Genomic DNA, 25429 nt, shown 5'->3' on the forward strand with positions numbered 1-25429 from the left:
TACGCACAAATAATACACTTTAGGGCGCCTTAATACATCATTTATGTCGCAGTGGTTTTTGGCTTAAAGCCATATTCCCTTTATGATCTACAGTCTGTGGTCTGTTTCGTGCAGGGAGTTCTTGTCTTTGACTTTCGTGTATATATGGTCTTTCTTTGGATGTGCCACGAGAGTAGCGTTGCTGGTTCTCTTTAAATAAATTAGTTGACTGTTTAACGCAAGGCCCTATTATGGAAGGCTTATTTTGTGTTCGTTCTCGTCTGGTCTCAGGAGTCGCGTTGTTCCGTGCGAAGCGGCCAGTTGTTTTGATGAGACCTTTGTACATAGCCGGTTATTTGACTAGCATTTGTTTGGGCTAGTTTGATTTCTCGGAATACCAGTCTTGTTTCCTAAAAAAAAACGGTTGTTGCGTTGTTCCATGCTCTTTTGTTTGAATGTATTATGCAAGCTGTTGCCATGTCCGTTGTTAGTGTTCTCTCGTCACAGACAACACTGTGTGAAGAAGCTCTTTGGAAGAGAAAAATTTTAGGGCCAGCAGCTAGATTCGAACCTGTGATCTCCGCATTGGAATGTAACAAACACTCATCTAATCCCTTACCTATAGCCCTTTATTGTCCACTACGCTTCCTATAGCCTAAATACGTCATCTAGGCGAATCTGCTCGGGTGAATACGCCAGAATTTCACAATGGTGTCACAAGCAGCCATTTTTACACTAAACTTTCAGATTGTATTTTACTTATTTTACTGTGACTCTGCTTCGTGGAGGGACTTTTATCTTTCAGGAACAATTAGAATCCTGGGAATCGTAGGTGGGGGCGGGGAAGTCAAAGTAGCCTGAGTTTAGAGTCAATAGAAAAACTAGTGAAAAGGATGCTGTTCAACGAAAAAAAGAAAAAAGGAAAGTCCCATTTCAATTTATCCAAGTTTTATTACTTGGCAATAAGGAGTGGATAATCGTGTCGCCTGGAAATGGTATATGGTTCAGTTTGGGATACTATTCACAGACTTTGGACCCTATTGTCCTATTGATACACCATTAGGAGGGCCCGAAGTTTGTGAATGTACAGAACAATAGGCCTTTATGCACAAAGTTACCACATCAATATGGTAATATATGTTATTGATGTTCCCTCTTATTTTTTGCCCTCTAACATTTCACTATTGTTTAAATTACGAAAATAATATTGTTCCCTAAATTTAAGAAATTAAATATAACTTTGGTTGGTACAATAATGATATCCTGTTTGGAGAAATGGGGGTCTGTAGCTTTATAGAAATTACAATTTAAAGAAATTTTATTAAAACTGTCCGGTAGGACAGTTGTATAAGGGTTGATCGTCAAAAACTGCTCGAAAAAAGCGTAACGTTGAAAAACTCCCAAATTTGACAATTTTTTTCTCTTTTTCTATAAAAGATAAAATTCCCAAATTTTCTTTAAAATAAAGGGCAAACCCTCCTTTATAACTGTAATTTTTTTGCAACAACCCATATCTAATAGGTTTCGAGAAAAAAGTTGCCAAAAATGAGCAAAAACGACTTTTTCAAAAAATCTTCTTCTTCTTCTTCTTCTTCTTCTTCTTGTTATTGAATATACATATATTTTTTATTCTCGTCTTTAAGACGAGATGTTTGCGCTCTGACCTTTATTTAATCCTATTGCGCTCACTTGGTACAAGTTCAGTCCAATGGATTGGGCTGGGGAAAAAATCAGTCGAAGAAGGAGGAGGAGAATAATCGCACTCCATATCGCCCCTTTTTTCTCGCCCCAAAAATCTTCTCCAGAGTTGTTCTACGGATGATTCTCTTGGCCCCAATTCTCAGCAAGATTTTTGACTTGTGAGAGTTGAGAGACTGATCAAACAAAAGAGAGAAAAATTAAAGGTTATCATTAAAAAAAAAACTAGAAAATATTATGTCTTAATTAGTATCAGGTGACAGTTTAATTAACAAGCAAACCACATGGTAACAGAAAAACTTCGTACCAACTTCCAGGTTGAGGAACAAAAAAATGGACAAGGTGTAGGATGACACACAGCGAAAACTGATAACAGCAGCATATTTATTTGGTGAAATTGAAGGCGGTTGTTCTTTCTTTTTTTTTTTTCTTTTTTTTGTCAGTTAGAGCTCCTTTAAGCTCCTGAAGCTCTTGGTTTTCCTTTAGGCTGCATTATTTTTAGTTCCTTTTAAGCCATAAGCTGCATATTATTGTTCAGTATAGTTATGTCAGTTTCAGGGCTTGGAAAAAGTTCTTAAAACTTTTTGGAAGTTGGTTTTGTTTTTTTAAGTTTTTAGTGAACTTATTGAGAAAAGGTTTACTCGCTGAAAGTTTTGTCTTCCAAAAGTTTCACGTTCAATCCGAGCTTTTTAATAGTAAATAGTAAAAATTCAACTATAAGTTTAACCAAGTACTTTTTTTTGCCCTTCATGTATTATTAAAAAAGTTACAGTCAAATCTATGGGTTGGCAGCTGAATTCGAACCCTGGATCTATGGATGAGATTAATTTTATCCTTTATTATAAGAGAAAAAGTTATGAGGGCCGAAGGAGTGATCTTGTTTTTAATTTTCTCTTCCCTAAACTTTTATGGAAATTTTAGAAAACTTTTCCGAATACGTAAGGTCTTTTAGATAAACTTTTTCAAATAGTTTTCGCAATGTAAAAGTTCAAGTTCAATAAAACTTCAGTAAAATTGAAAGAATTAAGTTAAAATTATTCATTTATTTATTTTTTTAAATAGAACATTTAATTTTAAATAGAACATCTAATTTCAATTTCTGGCCAGCTTGATTGTATACGAGTTAGTTTTATCTTCCAACGTATTGTAATGGCAATTAGTTTTTATATACTCGTAGACCTCATAATAGCCAAGCTGTTAGAGGCGTGGCCAGCAAAGCTAAGCTGTATTTAAAGCTAAGTATTCTTTTAAATTCTTATTTTTTCCACAAAATTTATTTTTAGAACTATTTTTCGGGACTTTGACAATTTCTTTTAATTTTTTTTAAAGTTGATCAGTTCTTACAGATGGCTCGAATATTGGCATCTTTAAAATGGATGGCTATCGTAGCGTACTATTTGAACGTTCGTGCATTCTTATTGGTTCTGATGTCTGAAAGACAGAACATTCTGCCAGTAATTCCGCTGAGATATGTAAACAAAGTAAAGTAAAGTAATTGCCTATTTTTTCAGGCGGGGGCTTAACGTCCAACTACCAAATAGGTGTCGTGGACGGAGGCGACTAGTAAACATACTTTACTGTAAATTTCTATTATTAACCATTAAATAAAATCCAAGGCCTAGACACCAGGAATCGAACCCACTAAACCAACAATACATCTTAGCATTGCGGGTCTAGCCTATAACCACTCGGCTACCGTGGCGCCTGATATATATATTGTAAGAATAATTTATTAATTATTATTTTGATTTTACTGAACATTAATTATTACTAAACAAAGTTTTGTAAAATTTGGTTAGCTGGTTACTGTATCCACTGTTGATGGTAGTGCGTGGTGGTTGAACATTCAGTTGTTGTTGTTGTTGTACGGCTCCATGAACATGTTGCAGCTGTACGTATTCATTCTGCGCGTTCATGTGTGTTAGGTATTAAGTTGGCACTAGGAGACGGTCGACTCCATCTAGTGAGCCATGCGGGATACAGATAAGATAGTTCAGCCAGCCTCTCCTGCCACCCTCCATTACCTGGTATAAAGTCAAGAGTACTACTTCATCACCACCATCTCAACCACACTCACTGAATACCTCCCACAACAATCTTATTGCATGTAGTAACATTCATGCGACAACTGTATATGACAATAACTCACCAGCAGCCTAGCTTTGCTCACACTTCGCTCGTGTTGCCTTGGTTATTATCTTTCTTCACTTCTAGCTTTCCTCACTTAAATCCAGTGTGTTATGTATTACTTTTTTCTTCTTTTTTTTTTGTTATTCTTTGCTTCATAAACTCATTTTATAGGCACCTTTAAAGTTTGGTAGGTTGACGGTTGATGAAATTCTACTGAAATTCATTGAGTACACTTTATAGTCATCACTATAGAAGTTACAAAAAAAAAAAAGAAAAGCCATGTTGTGCGCAAGCGCTTACGGCTGTGAGAACTTTGGGCCACCAAGTAGTAGGGGAACACGTAGTAGCCAAGAGTGGTGGGGAGGCATTTGCTATCTTTCTTGCGCTCTATAACTTAACAGCAAAACACTCAACTGAGGAACGTGAAGAACTCAATCGTTCCTTTACTGTTACATTGGATTGCACTCCTATATCTTCCCACGAATGCTTAACCACTTACAGTCAGTAAAGTTAAGTAATCGCCTATTTTTTCAGGCGGGGCTTAACGTCCAACTACCAATTAGGTGTCGTGGACGGAGACGACTAGCAAACATACTTAACCACTTACAGTCAGTAATTCATCCCTCAGTAATTGTAATTATCGTATTAGTTTAACATAAAGTGCTAACCACTTTTGCTACTAAATATTTTTGATATATTATATCGTTTCATCAATATCTAAACACCATAATATTCTCAACAATCACAAAACTTTGTAGAGGTGAATAGCGACGAGGTGGGGGGCCCAGCATGCATTTGCTAGTTGTGGGACAGTACTTTGAACTCTAAGATGGAAACTTGGCTGGACTCGCGATGCTGGTCTTAATCTCTCTTTCTGTCTCTCACTCCCTCTTTTAACCGCACAGTATCCCTGTTTTCTTTCAAACCAGTTTCATTTAAGTTTAAATTCAATTTTCAAGAGTACATTGAAAGGGAGGAGGCACATTAATAATCATTGGAAATTTACAAATTTAGCAGGTAAAGCAGTGTACTCCCATACAATCATCACATAACTATTTTCAGTAGCATCCTCTAGCTTTACATTTCGTTAATTCATTTACTACGATCTGGAGATAGCTTTTGAGTATTTAATCCTATTCAACGATACATCACATTTTCTCTTTTAATGCTGCTTACCCGTTTTCGTTCTGTTTGTCTCTTTGTACCATGACCTCCTCTCCTTCAACACGTTAAAGCATAAAAGCTCAAAATATTAGAAAAGGAAGAGAACTTATTATCAATCAACCCAAATTAATAATTCTAAAGTTAAAATTTGTTATCAATACTTTAAAGTTTAAAATATTAATTGTTTAAATAATTCTAACGATATTTTGTTGTTTACCTTTTCGCAGTTACTTACTTTGTTTATGAACTTTTATTTATAAAAAAAAAAATAAATAAATATAAACCCAAAGAAATAAAAATAATAATGTAAAATAAAAAAGGGCAAAAACTAAAGTTATGTTGTTTTCACAACTTTATTTTATTCTTAATATTTCCTTTTCTTTATTTTTATTTATTTATTATTTCTGCAACCTTAACTTTTTCAATATCTTTCTGAAGTTGACCCAGCTTCTCCCGGTTTTTCGTTACCCGTAGTAATCTGTCTTCATCTTCTCTAAGTAAATACTGTCACCTTATCTTCACGCTTCCTAAACTTCCGCTGGGAAGGGTAAAACAACTCAGTTTTGTACATAGCTCGGTTATTTACTCTTTTCAGTAATTCTAAATTGATCCCAGCTATAAATATGTTTACCTTTTAATTCTATTTAATTTATTTATTTACGGGCGATGAGGTGTTTAAAATTTTAAAAAAAAAAAAAAAAAAACTTTAGAAGTAATAAATTGCTTACTTTAAGTGAGTTCGTAATACGAGCGGGCCGCTCATAGGTTGCGCCACCTTCAATAGAAGCATTGAGTTGATTTTCACGATAGATCACGCACAATAATCGTGAACACCTTTAAAAGCTTTATGGAACAAAGACAAATCCTCGCTACAAAAATAGATTTTTTTTTGACGTGAATACGTCTTTAAATTTGCTATCACATGGAGGCAATCCAAAAACCTAATGATAACAAAATCGGGGAGATACAGTTTGGCATTATAGTTTCAAATCTATCGTCTACATCCACTATTAGACCACTGGATAGCTAAAGGATCAAAGAATTCATTACGATAAGCGAGGACTGTGACGCATCGCGCGCGGTGGAGTGGGAAGCACCGCCATTTTGAGATCATTTTGCTGCGTATCGAGATTTGCAATTAGTATAACTTTTGACTCGGAGTAGCTACGATGTTCGTTTAAGTTTTAATCGTCAGCTGTCGTCACAATCTATCGATTGTATATAAAACATTAGTGTAAAATAGTGACAGTGAATATAATAAGGTGTTAGAATAAAAATATATTATCAAAAATATATAATGTCGTCCTGAACACGTCGAAAAGCCAAAACTAAATAGAGAGGTCGTATACGGTTGGAAAGTGGTTCTCAAGAAAAATCGAATGGTAATAATAAAATACCGTATGACCGAGTCAAGTTGTGCCGGGAACGTAAAAGAATGAATGCGGCCGAGCGGATCAGCGACGGTGTCCAGTACATCTGCAGCTGGGACGGTTGAAATTATGCAAGTGGATGATGAAATCGCTTCTACATCGACAAAGGACTGTATGCTTATAGATGGTGTTCGATCGTCGATTTGTTTCCTTGATTTCATCCTGAATACAAAAATAAAAATATTTTATATAAAATATATAACCCGTTACGAAAAAGTATTCACGAACAACACAGCATGACACAGCCACAGTTTTATTATTATTATAGACGCTATTAGAATTTCAGAAACTCTTTACATTCCTTGAAAAGAAGTCGCATTTACGGCCTTTAACCTCATTGACCCAATGACCCATTTTCTGTACAGCCTTCAATTTCTTAAGCCCGAAATTCATTGGGTAAAAAAAAATCATTTTAAGTCGACTGCGACCACTTATATTTCTCTTGAAGACAAAGTTGCTAACATCTAAGCACTATTTTCGATTATAAAAGTAATTGAAAAAACTTGTACAATTAAGTTTTAATTACAACTTGTATTTATATTAATTAAGATAGATTAATTATCATTGTTAATAGAAATAATAAAATTAATTTTTAATTTCTCTCTCTTTCAGCTCATGACGTCAAGGAAGTCCTGCTCCAAAGTAAGCTCCACCTTATTTCTTTCTATCATGCTTTATTTATTTTACTTTTGAACATCTTTGGTAACAATTAACTTGAACAGTTTTCTCTTCATTATAATTATTATAATAAAATTAATAGTTTACAAAAATAAATTATTAATTAATTAATAAAAATGTATATATTTTATTTAATTTTTTTGTTAAAAGTAGAGAATTTATTTAAATAGAAGCAAATACCTAATTCATATTGATCAAGTAGTTGACAACTTCTTTTAAGTACAAATTGTTTCAAGAAAAACTTAATTAAGCAAAACTGGGATAAGAGAAAAAATTGCCTCAGTAGTGCCAGGAAACCCTACTGAGGCAACAACAGATTTCATTGTATCCCCGAATGGTGTAGGAATGTCCTTTATTTGTAGTGATAAAGCCGGCAGAGTTCTGTGTGAATGGTATCACCGCGTATGTGTGTATATACTATATTTGCTACATGTATCAGGAGTTAGCAGGAGCGCGTCAGTATGTCCACTTCTGTTGTTGGCATCCTGGTTCTCTTTATAAAGAGACTTGTTTGAGCAAGAAGCCTCATTATGAAGGGCTATATCTGCCAGCCTAGTCATCTACCAACCGCCTCGTACCTCTTTCAATCATGGTTTCTCAACTCTATATTATCATACCTTGCTCAAATTCAGCAAATCATCTAATCTATTTATTTCTCTTTGAAGTGTTTTAATTTAAACAAAATAATAATTCAAAGTTTGAAAATCCATACGACTTCCATTTTGCACCACTGATCCGTAATTTTATAAAAAAAAATCGAATATTTTATAGTCCGAACTGTAGCATCATATTTGTAAGGTAAAGAGGTAACATTCGCACAGAAGTACTTAAGAGCAATCATAATTGATTCACAATCAATTGTTCTATTTTAATTAATGACAGTACCAAATATGTAGAATATAGGCAATCACAAACACCTAAATCAAGAAGGCAAGATAACAAACCACCTCTGCAGTCACCTGATTGTAACTATAACAGAGTATAACCTCCTCCACACACATGTAATGCTTTCTCTAGACAAAATCTCCTTTGTATTACACTTGGTAACGTAAATTAAACAACACACGAACTGTATTAACAGCAGACTTGTGTTTACAGTAAATAACAATGTAGTTTGGTATGAGTAGTAAAATGATTGATGGGAATATTGAAAAGGATAGTTTGCGAATTCATAGGAAATGGATTTCGAGCGAGAGTTCTGGAATTTCCGTCCAGTTTCCTAGCTATTCTACTACAGCTCGTCTATAGACGCAATTTGGTAGGGGTTGCTGTCCCAAATTGTTGGCCAATGGAAATGGTTTGGATTATTGTAAGGGCAGTAAAGAATATGAGTACGTGGTATAACAAGTTACAGGTGTTCTTTGCGATTAGTTTTTTTGGAAAAAAAAAATCGTGGAAAACTAAAAGAAAAAAGAAAAATCTATCCAAGAAATAAGCAGCATTTCCGGTAACTCCATTTTCTTTCATGCCATTTTCTACTGGACTCAAAATTGCGGAAAATCGCTTAATAATACTCCCTTAATATTTTATAAGTGAGATAGTTCCAAAACGTTACTCTCAAATGACCCTTATAAGATAACCTTAAAGACACGCACTCTCGTCCTTATGTTATAGTAAAAGAACAGAGGTAGTACCCATGATTAGGAATTGCTGGATAATATCGATGTTATACGAGGTGTGGCTATTAAATAACGAGACTGATACTGCTTCAAAAGAACTATGCATGCGCCAAATCCTAACGACCTGTCAGCTGTGCAGCGTAAAGCCTTCTCTTTCGATTGCAGCAGCGTCTCACGTGTTTGTAGAGAAATCTGTCTGACCGGAACCTGACGTGTTTGTGTACTAGAGGTGTTAGTTTCGTTTTGCCCGAAAAACATGATACTACACATGTAGTAGAGCAACGAATTGTCGTGAAATTTCACATCAAAGCTTGGTAAAACCGGCTACTGAAACTTATCTTTTATTAAAAGAAGTTTATGGCGATGAATGTTAATCATGTGAGCGAGTTTTTTGTGTGGTTCAAGCGTTTCTAAGATGGCCGAGAAGACGTCCGGAGATGATGACCGCCCGGGTCGCCCCTTCCACATCAAAAACGGATGAAAATATCGATTATAATTAATCAACATTACTACCGGTGAGATGCTCGCTCAACTCTGGTGAAAGAGTAAGGGAAAAAAAACGACCCGATTTGTGGAAGAACTAAGTCATGGGTTCTCTCCATCAAGGCGCCGGCCCAACATTGCATTGTCTCTGTCAAGACATTTCTAGCCAAGTACAAAATCCCAGTTTTAGGCCATCCGCCTTATTCGCTTGACCTGGCCGCCCCATGTGACTTTAGATCTGTTCCTCAAAGTCAAATCTGCAATTTAAAAGGAACACGATTTCAGTCCGTTGATGGCTGTGAAAGAAAAAGCGGCCAGCGTCATGCAGGAGCTCAGAGAAAAAAAGACTTCCAGCACTGTTTGGAACAATGGTAAATTCGCATGGAGCGTTGTAGGGATAGGGGAGGGGTGTATATTGAAGGTGATAATAACTGAATATGTTTAAATTTAAAATAAAATGTTTTACAGCAATAGTCTCGTTATTTAATAGCCACACCTCGTACTAACAACAGAAGAATCTTTCTTTGAACTAGAAGTTATGTTATTTCCGGTGAAACGTCGTCGAAACTTTGACGCAATCCCCATACTTCCTTTTATTTAGTGAAAAAGAGAGTAAAAATCGGTGTTACTGTCTTGTCAAACAAGTACTTTTTATTTGTTCACGTTATAAAACTTTTATCTCTACATTTGTACTGATCAATTAATGTAATGAGGGAAAGGGAAATTTCAGTAACCTCTGATTAATTAATTGAAGTTCAGAGCTATTAGTTAATGGAACTATGATTTTAATGAGGCAACTAATTAGGAGAATAATTCTGTGTTTTGGTCTGCGAAAGACTAACTGCGGGTTTGTTTAATATAGTATAGCTGTGAGCACGGAGCTCCTTACCCAATATGAGAACCAATAACTTACCATTATACAGCAGGCTTCATGAGGTAAGAGCTCCATTGTAAGTTATTTCACCAGGTTATGTTTCTTCTCCTGATACGGTTTCCTGTTTTGGTAGTGATGAAAAGTCTTCTTTCTTTTTTTTATCAATTTTAAGAAATCCGGAGCTTCTTCTTACTGTTGCTATTCTATAAGTTCGAACACAAAAATAGTCTTCTAATTTCGAATTCCATTGTAGTTGTTTAATTCTTATCAGTTCAATGGCACGATTAGCAGCTTTGTATCAGGGTACACTAAAAGTTTCTAGAAGCCAGAGAATGTCTGTAGCGTCCTTACCTTATTGTCCCAGCACCCAAGCTTAGCCGCACTCTATTGTGGCTCACTTGCCCGGCTAATGGGACTTGTGAGGAACTTGATATCCACAGAAACCATGCTCCCTTAAAACGTCGAGGTCCAATCCATCAGATTGCCAACTTCTTATCTAAGGTCATCAACTACGTTTTCATCTTAATCTTGAGTAAAAATAAAGTAAAGTAATTTCCTATTTTTTCAGGCGGGGCTTAACGTCCAACTACCAATTAGGTGTCATGGACGGAGGCGACTAGCAAACATACTTTACTGTAAATTTCTTTAAATAACCCCCATTAAATAAAATCCAAGGCCTAAGACCGCGGGAATCGAACCCAGTACCACAAAACATATTAGCTTCGCAGGTCTCGCCTCTAACCGCTCTGCTACCTTGGCGCCCCTCATCTTGATCTGCCTCTTTTTTTTCACGAGATTTCCAATTAACAGTGCTCCATGCCCAGCTATCTTATTCTTCTGTTCTTTTAAGCTTTAGACAGAATCAGGTTCTTCATGCAGTTCATGCATAGAAAATTAGCCACCAGCAAGATTTAAACTCAATAACCACTTCACCAATATTGCCCTCACGAAACGGTTATTTCCGGTGATTATTCAAAATCAACAATATGTGATAATGCTATCTCAATACTAGTTAAGAGATGGTAAAATAGGAAAAAAAAAAAAGCAAAACATACTCCATTTAGAGACAGAGCATACTGTCTGGTCGATTTGGCTTTGGAATTAGTTTGAGTTGAGGAAGCTAAGAAGTTTACAGCCGAAGGGCAAAACGGAAGTGAAAAGTTGGAGGATGTGGCAGCCACAAATGAAATCCAAACTCTTAAGGGCGCTTATATTCCAAGTGGCAGTAAAAGCGCGCTTCTTAGTATGCCAAACCATGCCTAAATTTCTTCCATTCCTCTACTTCTTCTTCTTCTTCTTCTTGGATTCTTCCGCCTTCACGCACTAACGAGTTGAGAAAGTTCCCCTTCCCTTTTCTATCTATATTTGATTAAAAACAGTAAATAAAACTTATAACAGAAGAGACGCTTGTGCCGTTCTGCCACACCCAAGAAGGGCGACATTTAACTTGATTTAAAAAATCAACTCTTTCCCATTCATTTAGCCAATGGTAGGATTTTATTTTTACTTGACTTTAATTACTTAATTATTATTTCCTATTTGTTTTCTTTTTCTATTTCTCTTCTACGGTAAGAGAAAGTACTGTAATCCTGTTTTGAGATATCCCTTTGAGGAATGCCTTCTCTGGCTCGCAAGCCAGGTTAGCCTGGAGGTTATCAACTGCTCTCTATATCTGAGGAGTCACCTTTGAAGGCACAGTACATACTACAAAAGTTGAGTAAAGTGCATTATTTGATAAATTAAGAAATAAGTTTGAACCTTTACATGAAAGATATTGATCACTTAAATATGCGGCAGGAGATTTCCAATCTTTTTTGGTAATTAAACGCAACTCTCCCAAAATTACCAAATAATTAATAAACCTTCTTGTTTGTAACAGATGTAAAATTAATTTTTACCCATTTTGGGTATGCTTGAGAACATCTAAAGCTTTTAAAATTTGATTTTTCTTAAAAAAATCACTCGGAAAACGACTTATTTCCCGATATTAAGAAAAATACTAGCTTTACTGCCTTGGCAATATTTTTAGTAGAAATGGGATGAAAAAATACATAAAAATGACCTATCGCGTGCTCTTCTTTCTCTTTGATAACAAGTTTAAAAATTGAAATATGATTAATAAATACCAGATTTTGAAATGGCCTAGGACCTTTAATTTTGAAGATATCGAATTTCGGTTTCCGGTTTCTTTCATAACTTCTTATACTATTTAAAACTGTGTATATGAAAATAGGGGTCAACTGCAAACCCTCACTTTTGGTCGCGCGTCAGCCGCGTATGCGGGCAGGAGTCTAAAATGAAGTCACATATTCTGAAACTAGAGGTGGCGGACAACAAATTTTTCCTCTACCATTTTTTCGCTCAGAACAACCGTTTAAGCATGAAATGCATTTGAGCCGTCATAAAATGAACACCCTGTATGTAGTTCACAACACTTATGAGAACATCTTGCTGGGAAATTCTGTAAGTTAGGGGTAGGCTGGACCCTCCCCCCCTAACATAATATTTTTCTTTTAATTTACGTGGTTTACTGATAAAAAGGAAATCTAAGTGCCATCAACTGGATTCTTATACAGTACGCTAACAACTGACCTTAATTGCTCCCAGTCCAGGTTTAAAGCTAAGCTTAACCTTGCAAGTTTTTTTAATCTGTGGCAGCAAATATAGTCTAACCTGTAAAATTAACCACTTTTCTTAGTAATTGTACTGAAATTTCAATTTCCCTCTACAGATTTTTTTTTTTTTTGAGCCCTCTGAAAGATTCATTGCTAGAGCTTCTAAGAAAGCTGTTTGTTAACAGTTTAGAAGTAAGAAAATGAAAGCTTTTTGTAAGTTGGTGAGTGAAATGACCTTTGATTGAAAGGTCTCGTGTGATTGAGATCTCGAATTCGTGGTGACTGACGCACTTTCTCCATGTGGATGATTAAGAAACACATAATTTAAGATTTGCCCAAAGTTGTTCATCGAAAGCTTTTTTATATTTGTGGGAAACTTTCTTTTATTTTAGGGCACTTCCTTTTCCTTTTAGTGACATTTGAATTCATTAATATTTATTGATTTCTAAAATATTTCACTGTTGTTTATTTACAGGATTCCCCTAAGGAGCTTTCGTGACCTTTTACATAATCATCATTTTTTTTATTTATTTTTACAAATTGTTTCATTAAATTTGAATTATTAATAAACTGCGTCAAGAATTTTCACTCTGACTCAAAACTTCCTGTCCTTATTTTTTTTTTTTTTTTTTTTTTTTTTTTTTTTTTTTTTTTTTTTTTTTTTTTTTTTTTTTTTTTTTTTTTGCGCATCAACAGCTGAGGTCATTAGCGCCCGGAGCTTTTTCCAGTGCACTGCCGGCCTCCGGACAGTGTTCTCTCGTTACAGACAACACTGTCCATCACCGGACAGTGAGCTGTAAGAAGCTCCTAGGAAGAGAAAATCTAAGGGTCAGCTGCTGGATTCGAACCCGGGACCTCCGCGTGGGAGTCCAGTATGCTAACCTCATAGCTAATCCCTTCCCTCTGTGTCCTTATTATAATTAACTTTATTTTGAAACAGTTTGCTAGAAAATCTGATCTAAGTTGACATGTTTCACCAAGTCTTATATTTACTAAAGCAATGGTTGGAAATAGACATTCAAACTAAGTTGGTTTTGTTTATTTTCTAGCAGAATGTGGTTTACTAAGAGTTTGATGTGGCCATCTGGGCTAGCAGAATTAACAAAGCTCTGACAGTTTTATAAGGGGAGCTTTGTCCTGTAGAATGGGGGGAACGATCTGCATGGAGACCACATCAAATAAGCTCTCTTGTTGATATTACCTATTTAATTCGGTCAGAGAATTGGAGTTATACGTATGTAACTGTACAATAATTTATTGTGATCATCTATCCGGCTGTTACAATATTTCAATAACTATCGTTATTAATCAAATTGTTATTCCAATAACAAATTGGTTATTTCAATTAAATTACTGTAAAATTGATCAATTTATCAGGTTGAGAAAGGTCAACCGAAGTAAAGGGTTGAATAATATGGTTCTCAAACGATCTTTGAAGTTAAACGTAAGAAGAGCTTGGTTAGTACGTGGATGGGTGACCGCTGAAGTTTGATAGTTTTATCTCTGGATCTCAAGCGCAAAAAATTATCTCCTCTCATTTTATATGAGCGAAGTATTTCAAATTGAGGAAGGATGAAGGATGAATATTAAAAATTCATCATTACACCGGAAATAGAACCGGAAATCTCACAAAAATGGCAATTAAGACGGGCATCTATTCATCTTCCCTCCTTCAAGAATCTCTAATCAAATTTTCCGGGAAAATTGTTTCATAGATCTATTTGTGTACAATTAAAATTTCAAGTTTAATGAAAATAATTGAAATATTTTTTGAGAAAATTTAAAAAAAAAAAATTAAGAACTATTTTGCAAAAGGTTTTAACCAAATTCTTGGAGCTTGTTGCGATTTTTTGAACACCAAAATCAGAAAGAGTGAAAAAGTGAGTGAATGAGTGAGAAGACATCGAATCTCACTTTAGAAAGATGGTTGGAAGTGATTGAGTACAAGGATAGGCCGATTTAAGGGCGTGAATAAAGAATGGAACCACTCAGAAAGTGCTAGATTTAAATGGCAGTTACAATGAAGTATTGCGGGTGTGTGAGTGGAGCGACATTGTAAAAAAGACAGCTGTTAGGTAGCGAGTGACTTCTCTTTTATTTCCTTATTTCCGTATCAGTCTCACCATGTTGACTGTCTTGATACCAAACATTGGTCCACTTGGTCCACGGCCAACTTGTAAATATCGAATGAACGAGTCATGCTGACGCGCGCTAACACTTCCGCCAACCAGTTAGCGTATCTTTATTTTTACGGTGAAACAGCCACAAAACAATGACGTCAGATCTTTTCCTTTTCACAACCAAAAAAAATATACATTTTCTTTTATTTCTTTTGTGTAAAGAGTTACGCAATCATGTCATGTATTCCAAAGTTCGCCATTCTTGTAATCAAAAAGAAAAAGCTTAATTTCTTGGTATATTATTATTGTAGAATGAGAAAAATCAAAATGCAAATAAATGTCCTTGAAAAGCCTTACGTGGCTGATTAGGGCTAATTGTAAATGTACGTTGTATGTGCACAATCTATAAATAAAATCAACAGTTCTTTTTTCGGAAAATATATTTTTTTTAAAACTTATAATAAGTTTATTTTAATAGCTGGATACTAAAAAAGTATAAAGCATGCTCACTTCATCTAGCAGCCATTTAGATTTTGATGGGAGTGGGCGTGGTTTTGGGTGGGTTGGCTTGCTGTGGGGCGTGGCCGCCATGAAAGTTCCAACATCTTATTGGCCAATCCAAAATTTTTACACTTCCTTAAATATTTACTACGTACATTTAAATATTAACAAAAAACTTTTTTATTAATTTTTTTTTTTTTACACTAACAGATCACAACCAGGATGCAAATCTGGATGAACTGCTGAATATGTTATGGATGGAGACTACAACGCATAAACCACATGGTTATCCAGATATGACAACTCTACCGCAGCCATATTTCGAATCAGGACCAAGTCCAGTCAACAATACAGTACAACTGGGCGCTAAAATTACTTTACATTGTAAAGTAAACGATCTTTCGGATCAAACATCGGTGAGTGGTTTTTTTTGTAATTTTTTTTCTTTAAATAATTTTGCGTGATGGTGATGAGCGTGGATATCCTAGTCAAGCAGAAAAACGCTCAATATCAGCGATGATTGTGCAGTGGAACGCTAACGCTAATAATTGAATCATTTTTGATTAAAAACGCTAAAAATTAAAACAAAAATCTAAAATTGTTCTTCCGGACAGCCCTTTTCTTCAAGTTAGCCTGAAATTGCTGAAAATAGCACTTCATAGGGTTGGCCCAACCACCACTGCCCTAGAAGTGCCATTCGTCTAATTTTCAATCTTTTCATTAAACTAATAATTCTGCTTGAACTTAATTCCAACAGAAACTTATTGTTCCGTCTTTTGATGGCAACTTAGCGAAATGTTAGGTTAGAACTCTTTCCGTTTGTGAGCAAAGGTATTATACGCACATACAAACCGATTTCTCCAAACTAACTATTACGTTTTGGGGGGGGGGTCACTTCAAAACGGGATGTTTTCAGTAAAAAAAAAAACCTAAAATCGGAATCTACACCGAGTTTCAAGAATCACTAGCCTCACAGTTTTGGTGGGCGCATCAACAGCTGAGGTTATTAGCGCCCGGAGCTTTTTCCAGTGCACTGCCGGCCTCCGGACAGTGTTCTCTCGTTAAACTGTCCATCACCGGACAGTGAGCTGTAAGAAGCTCCTAGGAAGAGAAAATCTAAGGGTCAGCTGCTGGATTCGAACCCGGGACCTCCGCGTGGGAGTCCAGTACCACCCTGCTGATAACTAACAATAAGGTAATCAAAACCTATGTAAGGAAATGGTGGGGAGAATTGAATAGGAAATAGGAAGCTTTGTTTGTGTATCCTTCAGGTATGAATGGATTTAATGAACTTGGCCACAAAAATGGGAAACATTCAATTAATTAAGTCCTGTTCATAGCTCCTACACTCCTCGGTGCACATATCTTTACTATTACCAGCAATTCGTTTTTCTAGGGGAAAAGAGAATTAAATGGGAAGTGTAAACTGATGCTGGCACTGGAATATCTTCCCAGTTTCCCTCGGGCAATTTGTAGACTTGCAACTTCACAGGCTGCCACCTATATATTTACATCTCCTTTCTTCGTCCTACTTTATTAAAACGGTTGCCCTAATTAAGACGTTCTTTCTAATAATTTCATCCTTTGAGGTTCCCCTCGGTAAAAGTAAAAACGTAATCGCCTATTTTTTCAGGGTGGGGCCTTAACGTCCAAATACCGATTTAGTATTTGCGGAAGCTCTTTTTCTTTTTTTGGGCATTGGCTTTCGTCATTCAGCCCCAGCATCGTTTAGGTGCTTATCATCGCTAGAATATCACTCACTCTCCATTCTTACTTATAAATACATACGCTTCACACATTCATCCCTCTACTATATACAACTATTTGCATAAACCTTACAACCTAACGGATGGATCAGTACTTTACATATGTTCCTGCTATCTTTATAGCTTAACCGAAATTGAAATCAACGTAATCCTTCTCTAATCATTTTCTTCCATTCATTCTAATCGGCTATAACTTTTAAATACATTCATATTTCTTTGCTAGCTCTGCTATAGACTTAAGCACATAGATGTTGCTGGAGAATATTATGTCTTCGTAGCGAAATGGTGCATCTAAATACCTGTATATGTCGTCAAACATTCGTTTCTCTTCTACCACATAACGTGGACATAACATTATTATATGTTTGAAATCCTCCTCTTCATTGCAATCTACGCAAAGAGGTGAAGACCTTTTGTTGATCCTGTGAAGATTCTCACCAGACTTCCGCTTCTTTGAGTTTATGAGGTTCATCCTTATTCATCTTTTCATACTCGACGTTTTAAAGCCTCTTCAAGTCTCTCCTCCTGAGAATGGCCTAAAAAGATTTTCCCTTATAAAGTTTTCTAAATATAAGGTACAGATCTATGTCTACAGTAAACAGAAACTGTAGGAGTTATTTATGGTATAATTTTCTAGTATTTTTTTTTATTTCTTGAGGTAGGGGTATTCTGATGAATTATACGATGTTTAAGGTTAAATATGTGATTTTAGTGTAGCCGATAGTAAGTATGAAATATGGTTGAATATTCTGAGTTTAATAAAAAAATATATATATAGTTTAGAACATAGAGAGTCATGTGAGTGTGCTCTTCAATCTTTTTTCTTTTTTAAGAGAAAAGTGGAAGTTATTTTCTCATTTTCCGGCGGACTTAAAGCAAGAACACAAAATTGAAAAGTAAGATGAAATATTACAAAGTTGATGGTAATGCTCTCTAGCGGGAAGTAGGTGATAACTTCTATGCTCCACACCTTGCTTGAATTATATTTTATAAGTCTCAAGTACGCAGTTTTTATAAGTTGCAAAGTTGCGAGATTCAACCGGAGCATTAATATTTTATTTTTTATTATGTTTTTTTTTTTTTTTTTAATTTTGAACAAAGATTATACAAGTTAAATGAGAAACTCTCTCCGTTTCTCTCGGTCTCTCTTACACACGCATACACAGTTAACAAAATGTTAGTTTCAGTGGTAGTTGATAGATTGCGCATGACTTTCTGTAAATTCAATCTTTCAGATCTAATTCACAGATTTCATTGAAAATTGGACCACCTTTTTTTTGTCTGTGGCTATACTGAAAGGCGACATTTGTGAATCACTTTACTGTACGCAAAATAATTCCTCACATGAAGCTTTACTTAACTTATACTTATAGGTCAAGGCACAATAAGTCTCGTGAGGCTACGGTGCCGTGGGCTGTAGGTCATATAGAAATAAAATATTACTCTCATTATTTAAAAATAAAGAAAGAAGAAAAATCTACAAATTAGCAAAGATATGTATATAGTCAGCAAGTCTGTCTTCACTAAACTTCCTCTAATAATGGATGAAGATCCGATATCGGTTTGGGATCCAATAAACCTACGGACCTAACTACATTTACAACTTCATGCAATAAACTCTACCTTTTAACCAACTAACATGTCTAGCGTCTGTTATCTACTTCTAAGTGATTCCTTTAGTAAAGTAAAGGACAGAGGCGAATAGCAAACGTACTTTACTATTTCTCATTCAACTATTAAATAAAACCCAAGGCCAAGACCGGGAATCGAACCCAGTACCACAATGCGTATTAGCTTTGCAGGTCTCGCCTCTTAACCCGCTCGGCTATAGTGGCGCCTGATTCCTTTAGTTATAAACAGTAATATATAAGTAAGTAAAACAGTAAACTCACTTGGTTAGTTTTACATTTTTAATTATCTCACTATTCTAATTTTAGAGTACAAGTTATCAACTTTTTAATTCATAAAATTTTATAATTTAAAGAAAATTCAGATTAAATAAGTTTAATTGAGCTTGGAAATAGAATTCGCCTAAAGTTTATTATAGAGCTCCATCTTTTAGGCTTGCTTTGATCTTTGAAAGTCAGCTTCAGGTTGCTAAAATTAAGCTTACATAAACGTATGATCCCTCCCCCCTCCAGTGGTAAAGCTTGGAAATTACATTTTACTGCCTTCTATGAGTCTGTGGAGCAAGCAGGGTATGGGCATATTGAGTTTAAATATTCCTCCAAAAGCATGATTATGTTGTTACCATATTTCTAATTTTATCATTAACATTATATATTTGCCTTTATTGCTGCCTCTTCTTTTTTTTCTTTAATATCCATTAATATCTTCAGAATTTTCTCTTGCTGGTATAAGAAAGGAAGTAACGCGATAATGTGCAACTTCTTATATCGTATTTTAAAAGGAAATATCCGGTTTTTTGAGGTGCGAAGTTTAGGAAAAAGTATTTTTTTTTTAAAATTGTGAGACTTTGTAAACATCCCACCCTCAAGAAGCTCAAAATTGACAATTCTGGGGTTTGTTGAAGTTTATCGTTTTGTTTCCTCTCTCTCTCTCTCTCTCTCTCTCTCTCTCTCTCGAAAATGGGTCCAAAAATTTTCTTTTAAACTTTGTACACAATAGTAGGTTGATAACTTCCGTTTTATAACATTTTTACAAGAAAATTCTATTGATCGCCTTTTTCGGAAAAGATTTATGGTTTGTTAAGTGCCATTTTCGTATTATGTACGGTCCTCTTACTTTTTTTTTTTTAATCATTAAGGAGGACTAAATGTTTTAAATAAGGAAAAAACGTTAGCATATTATTAACAGTTGGAGGTTCCCCCCAATTTGAGCTGTTTGAACTGGGCAGTAGTAATTAGTACGATGTCGGGCGATAAACTTCAACAAAGCACCAAACTGCCTTAACCATCGCCCAAGGACTTAGATGTCTAGGGATTCTCCAGATGCTGGAGGAAGTAATAGAAGATATAATAAAAGAATAGAAGATAAAAGGGCAACTGGCTCATGGTCCCAGCACAAGCTGGAGCCCCCTCTCCTTCTTTTTCTCCAGTTCTGCCAACTGGGCATTTATAATAGCTATTAGGCAATGATGCGCTGTTAGCACCAACAGACAAATTCTAGGCCGGGGAGGGCGCACATCCTTTCGAGTATCGAACAATGGGTTTTATGGTTAAAAGAAATCGTTGGAGCTATTTCCGAGAAGATCTCGAAGAGTTAAAAAAAAAAAACACAGTCAAGCGGTACTTCCGCCAACTTTTTCGTCACTTCCAACCATTAGAATCCTAACGAATTTCCGGTGAAAATTCCATTTCGAAAATTCGATAAGATCGCAACACTTTGCTCAGCTACAGTAAGCGATGTCAAAATAGGAAAGAGGTTTTTTTAAAAAAATCGTTAGAACAGTTATTGGAAAAATACAAAATAATTCGTCAGCAACGTTTTTCCCGAAATCCAATAGATCTGAGTTCTTGCAAAAAAGAAAATTACAGTTATAAAGGAGGATTTACCCTATATTATAAAGAAAAATTTGTGAATTTTATCTTTTATAGAAAAAAGAGAAAAATAATTGTCAAAGTTGGGTGTTTTTAAAACGTTACGCTTTTTCGTGCAGTTTATTGACGATCAAACCGGACAGTTTTAATAAATTACCAATTGGCCAGAATGTTCTTGCAAACTCTTGAGCGTTGATTTTTTTTTTTTAATGTAAAGTAATCCATTTTAAAAAATCCATTAATTTGAGAAATAGTCTGATCTACATCAGTAGAGAGAGGCGACTAATTTGTAAAAATTTATTTTCTCATTACGAGGGTGGGGCCCTCAAAACTCGTTATTATCGATGAAACCATAAAATCGATAATATTCACGATTGCGGCAATAATTTCTTGTTACATAAATGATAGTTAAAATTAACTCTTAAGATAATTTAGTAATGTAAGTTCAATAGAAACTAGAATATGTCCATTATTTACAATAAATTTCCTGTTTAACGAGAGAAATGTGAAAAAGATAAAGCGCATGATTAATGTTATAAATTTTGTATGCGATTCAAAGCACGCGTCCGAACTGGATATTAAAGTTAGCGGAGGTCTCTAATGCCCTTGTTCCAGAAAGTTACACTGTTATCTATATTTACCAAAGAGGAGAAAGTTAGCAGTTTGATTTCGTTCAGTTATGGAGGTTACCTTACCTTGACTAAGGTTATCCTGGTGGCTTTTAGCGAAAAGCAACTACTTAGAATTCCATCTACGGATATTGGTGAGGGTGGGACGGTGGATCTTATTGCAGTACAGTGTTGCACTCTTGTGGCATAACTATTGAATCACATACTCGCCAATGCTGCAGGTAGTATAATTTTACAATTAGCTAGCTTCGCCCCTGACATCCTAGAGTGAACTTCTTACCAACCACACACGTAGATAAATAGTTTCTAATTTCTCTTACTAGAGTAAGAGAAAAATAAAATAAAATCATGTCATGCGATAAATTTAATTTTCAGCGGAAACATCTATTTTAAAAGTCCGCTGAGTTCGATAAAGTGGTTATTTTAAAAATGATGTTTGTATGTGAATAAAAATTTGAAAACAGCAAAATTGCACGGAGTGGAGTCGAACCACCAGACTGCAGCTTAAAGATCAAGATGATCTGCCTGCAAAAACAATTGGATCATTGTTTTTTAACATTGGGGGGGGCCACAATTGTTTTCGTATTTGTTTTTTAATGATCACTTATCTTGCACAAACCTCTCATATTGGATCCTTGATACTAAATACACTGTTTCTACTTCAGTGTCAAGTACCATTAAACTACGATCGTGTCTATTGCCGTGTTGTTTGGGGGCACTTCTTTGTTGTTTTCAACTGTGGTTGGAATATTGGACTGTCATTCGCTTAAATCATCTTCAAAAGAAATGAAACCGTTTAAATTCAGTCGTCCAAGTTGGAAAATAAAAGAGTAGGCTTCTAATAAACGCTCATCAAACTTTAGACGTATTTTCGTTGGTGTTAAATCGACCAAAATGAAGAATTTCATGACGATACGACATTTCAATTTATCAATTTCAATGAAATACCTACAAGACGACCAACTTTGTATAGAAAACTAGTGGACAGATCGAGTTGCCATTGATATATTTTAGGTGGGATTACAGAAACATGAAAACCAATTTCCATGCCAGCAACGCCACCTCTTTGCTCGGCTGAGAGAACTTCCCCATCTTGCTCAAGAACAAGGTCCGTCAGTGTTCTGATTTATAGTGTATGAGAAAAGTGGCCGATGGGAAAAGGCAATGGCGGAAGCGTTGCTAATGTAAACAGGAGGTCCGTGAGTTTGTAGCTCTTGCCAGGCTTATAATTTATAGGTGGGTAAGTCCGTATAAAACAGGAAGTGATTACAGAGCTGCAAATAGTGGGCCACTAATATGCCCAGTTTTATGGGTAGAATCTCAACTTGCCCCCACTCCTGTACATCTACGGAGTCTGACTTTATTAATATAGCAATGAAATTACCTTCATCTTGCTACTGACCTGTCTCACAGTGTTGCAGCAGCTCATAAAGTCTGTGGCAATGTCGCCTCAGTAATCTAAATTCCACATCTTATTATACTTTGAAATTAATTTCTGTATTATTTTAGTAGTCAAAGCCAAGGATTACCTGGTTATGTGCTTGGTAGAAGTAATCTCTTGCCTAATCAACCTCGCTTTTCCAGTGATTTCAGGTCGCTCTTGATGCAGAATTGTTTCGACTTTTTGAAACTTCAATAATTATAAACGCTTGGTTTCCTCAAATAAATCTGATCGATATAAATATAATTAGTTAGGTAAATAATGCAGATCTGCCGCCTAATTCTGCCCATACACTGACTACGCCCTTGCGGCCAGTGCAATCTTTAGATTCCAAAGTCTTCTTAAAACTATTTCTTTCTGGAAACCGAAATCTCAAATATATTTTGGTTAAAGCTGGAGGTTTAAATAAAATCGTTGTTGCAGTTGGTATAATTGCTTACGTACAGCTGTTCAGTGCTAGCCAATAGACGATCAGGAAGTAGAAATCAGTTCACCCGCTCAGAACGCACGTTTAGATTATAAAATTAGCCTGGACAGCGGACCCTACATTCCCAGCTGTAAGCCCAAGATTACTTGCCCTTACATAATAGAGGCGAAGGTAATGCGGGCCTTTGACTAGGACAAATACCACAGCATTTCACTGCCAAAGATAAGTCTCGCTATTTACAAGAAGTAAAAACAGTGACCAGTATCTCGCAGCCTTTGCTGCCCAATTTGTTACTTTCCTTGTGAGACTACTAAACCGTTTTTGTGAAACAAAAAGTCTAGTTAGCCAAATCCTTCAAATTTGGAATTTGAAGCAGTATTTTTTTTAATATTCTTTTAAGATAACAAATCGTAAACAGTTGAGAAATGCTCAACTTCAATGTGAAACTCAACAGTTTTCTCCGAAAATATTTTTTAGAAAAATCAATTTTCCCCGGGGGAAAAAGATTGAAAAAGTAATGGAAAATTAGGTGTGGAGAAGTAGTTTAGGGATTTGAGAAGATAAATCGTCGGAGCCATTTCATTGAAAATCATGAAAAATTGCACGAATTTCTTTAAAAATTTTAGAATTTAATTAGAAATTGCAAACATATTTTCCTCCTTGTTGAAGGAGCCTCAAAATACGTATTTTCCGGTGGGAATTCAATTGCATAAAGTTGATACGGTCGCCATGCAAGCACTCTTTGTCCCTTGCATTTTTTTCTATAGCTGTGTTGAACATTTCTTTCAAATCGTTAACCTTTACTGCATCCTAAATACAATATATATCACCTTTTTATAAAAATAAAAGTAATACAATAACAATTGATATTACTTCAAGTATTGTAATACCAGAAATATCCAGTTTTTCCGTTAGATAAACCCTTTGGTATGGCAAAATAAAACGTTGTTGGTCCAAGCAATAGAAATCGGCGTGCAGCTGTCTAGCAAGGCTAGAGAGGCGAACAGAGTGCTATACTGCAGTAATTTGGTCAACCTTGCTCTTTCATTTCCTTTGGACCAAAAAATGTCGCCTTTACTGAATTCCCTGGGCGTTTTGATAGCGTGTAAGGACATCCATCACTCCTTCCAAAAGAGAGAAAGAATATCAATATATACCCCACATCCTTCCTTGCGGATATGGTTGCTTACGACCTTGGACATACTGTGAACATAATTGATGTCCTTCATTCTTCCCCTCATTCCATTCTTCTATGAAGATGAGGAAAGGATTCTTGGAATTACCAATGCCTCTTGACAATCTGTTTGGCGAACAACTGCTAGCAATTCTTCAGATATTGAACTTTCTGAAGGTCTAATATAAGTTATAATGGCCAAACCGCCATTGCAGTCTTCTGATTGTAATTGCAACAGATAATAACCTCCTGTAATTGCAACAGTGTAGAAACTTGCTTACTTTCCAATTGAAACATAGGAAGCTTTTTACCCAGTGAGTGAAAGTTCAACTAGCCCTGAAAATGGATTCACATGAGCGTCAATTTAGGCGCCTTAACTCTGCGTTTGGTTCATCCCACAGCGCCAGTTCTGCTTACCAAAATTGGCCCACTTGGCACTCTGATCCTATTCCCACGGCTTCACTTTTAAGAAAGCCGGGGATCTCATCTATTTGGAGTTTGAGAATAGGTTTATTATTACTAAGCTGCTATTTGACACCAGTAACGTAGTTATTTTATCTATGAAAATTATGATCTTGTTGACTTTCCAGGAATTATGGCATGAAAATGAACATTTTCTTCTACAGGATATTTTAAGAGTACTAGTTGCATCCACATTTACAATATCTTGCCAAAAATGCGTTGGAAACTGTTTTTGGAACGGACTGTGAGCTATAAGATACTCGTAAACGCTGGTAGCTGGCTTTTTAACCCGGATCTGTGCGTGGGAATGTGCGAGAAGAAGTATTTTCCTCCCTGAATCTGGCCGAATGTTTGTAAACATTCATGTGTTGGTATAGCTGAGAATTAGAGATAGTACTGTGTGCTTATCTTAATTAATTATAGGAAAAAAATAATAATTTAAATCAAATATGAAAAACATTAAAAAAATTCAAGATGGCATTGGCAACAAACCGCCATTGCAGTGTTCTGATTGTAATTGCAACAGATAATAACCTCCTGTAATTGCAACAGTGTAGAAACTTGCTTACTTTCCAATTGAAACATAGGAAGCTTTTTACCCAGTGAGTGAAAGTTCAAGCTCCAGGTAGGTAGGATAAAGGCCTGCAAAAAAGATCTTGAGTTCAAGGTAACAATTTCATTTCTTTAAATTTACTTGTATACCCAAATTTCTTAACATTATACGGAATTTAGTACCTTT

General features: G+C 35.6%; 1 protein-coding gene across 3 annotated transcripts in view; it reads left to right on the top strand.

Annotated features, from left to right (window-relative positions):
• The window catches only part of LOC141450711 (zwei Ig domain protein zig-8-like), a 480655-nt gene that overhangs the window by 442178 nt on the left and 13048 nt on the right, over window positions 1-25429 (top strand). For all 3 annotated transcript variants that reach the window (XM_074121414.1, XM_074121413.1, XM_074121412.1), the window contains 2 exons: window positions 7014-7043; window positions 15502-15707. In XM_074121414.1, the coding sequence (XP_073977515.1) occupies window positions 7014-7043; window positions 15502-15707 (236 nt within the window). The remainder of the gene's footprint in view (window positions 1-7013; window positions 7044-15501; window positions 15708-25429) is intronic.

This window comes from Rhodnius prolixus, unplaced genomic scaffold, assembly GCF_049639745.1.
Source record: "Rhodnius prolixus isolate KJV_2025 unplaced genomic scaffold, Rpr scaffold_8, whole genome shotgun sequence".
Lineage (NCBI taxonomy): Eukaryota > Metazoa > Arthropoda > Insecta > Hemiptera > Reduviidae > Rhodnius > Rhodnius prolixus.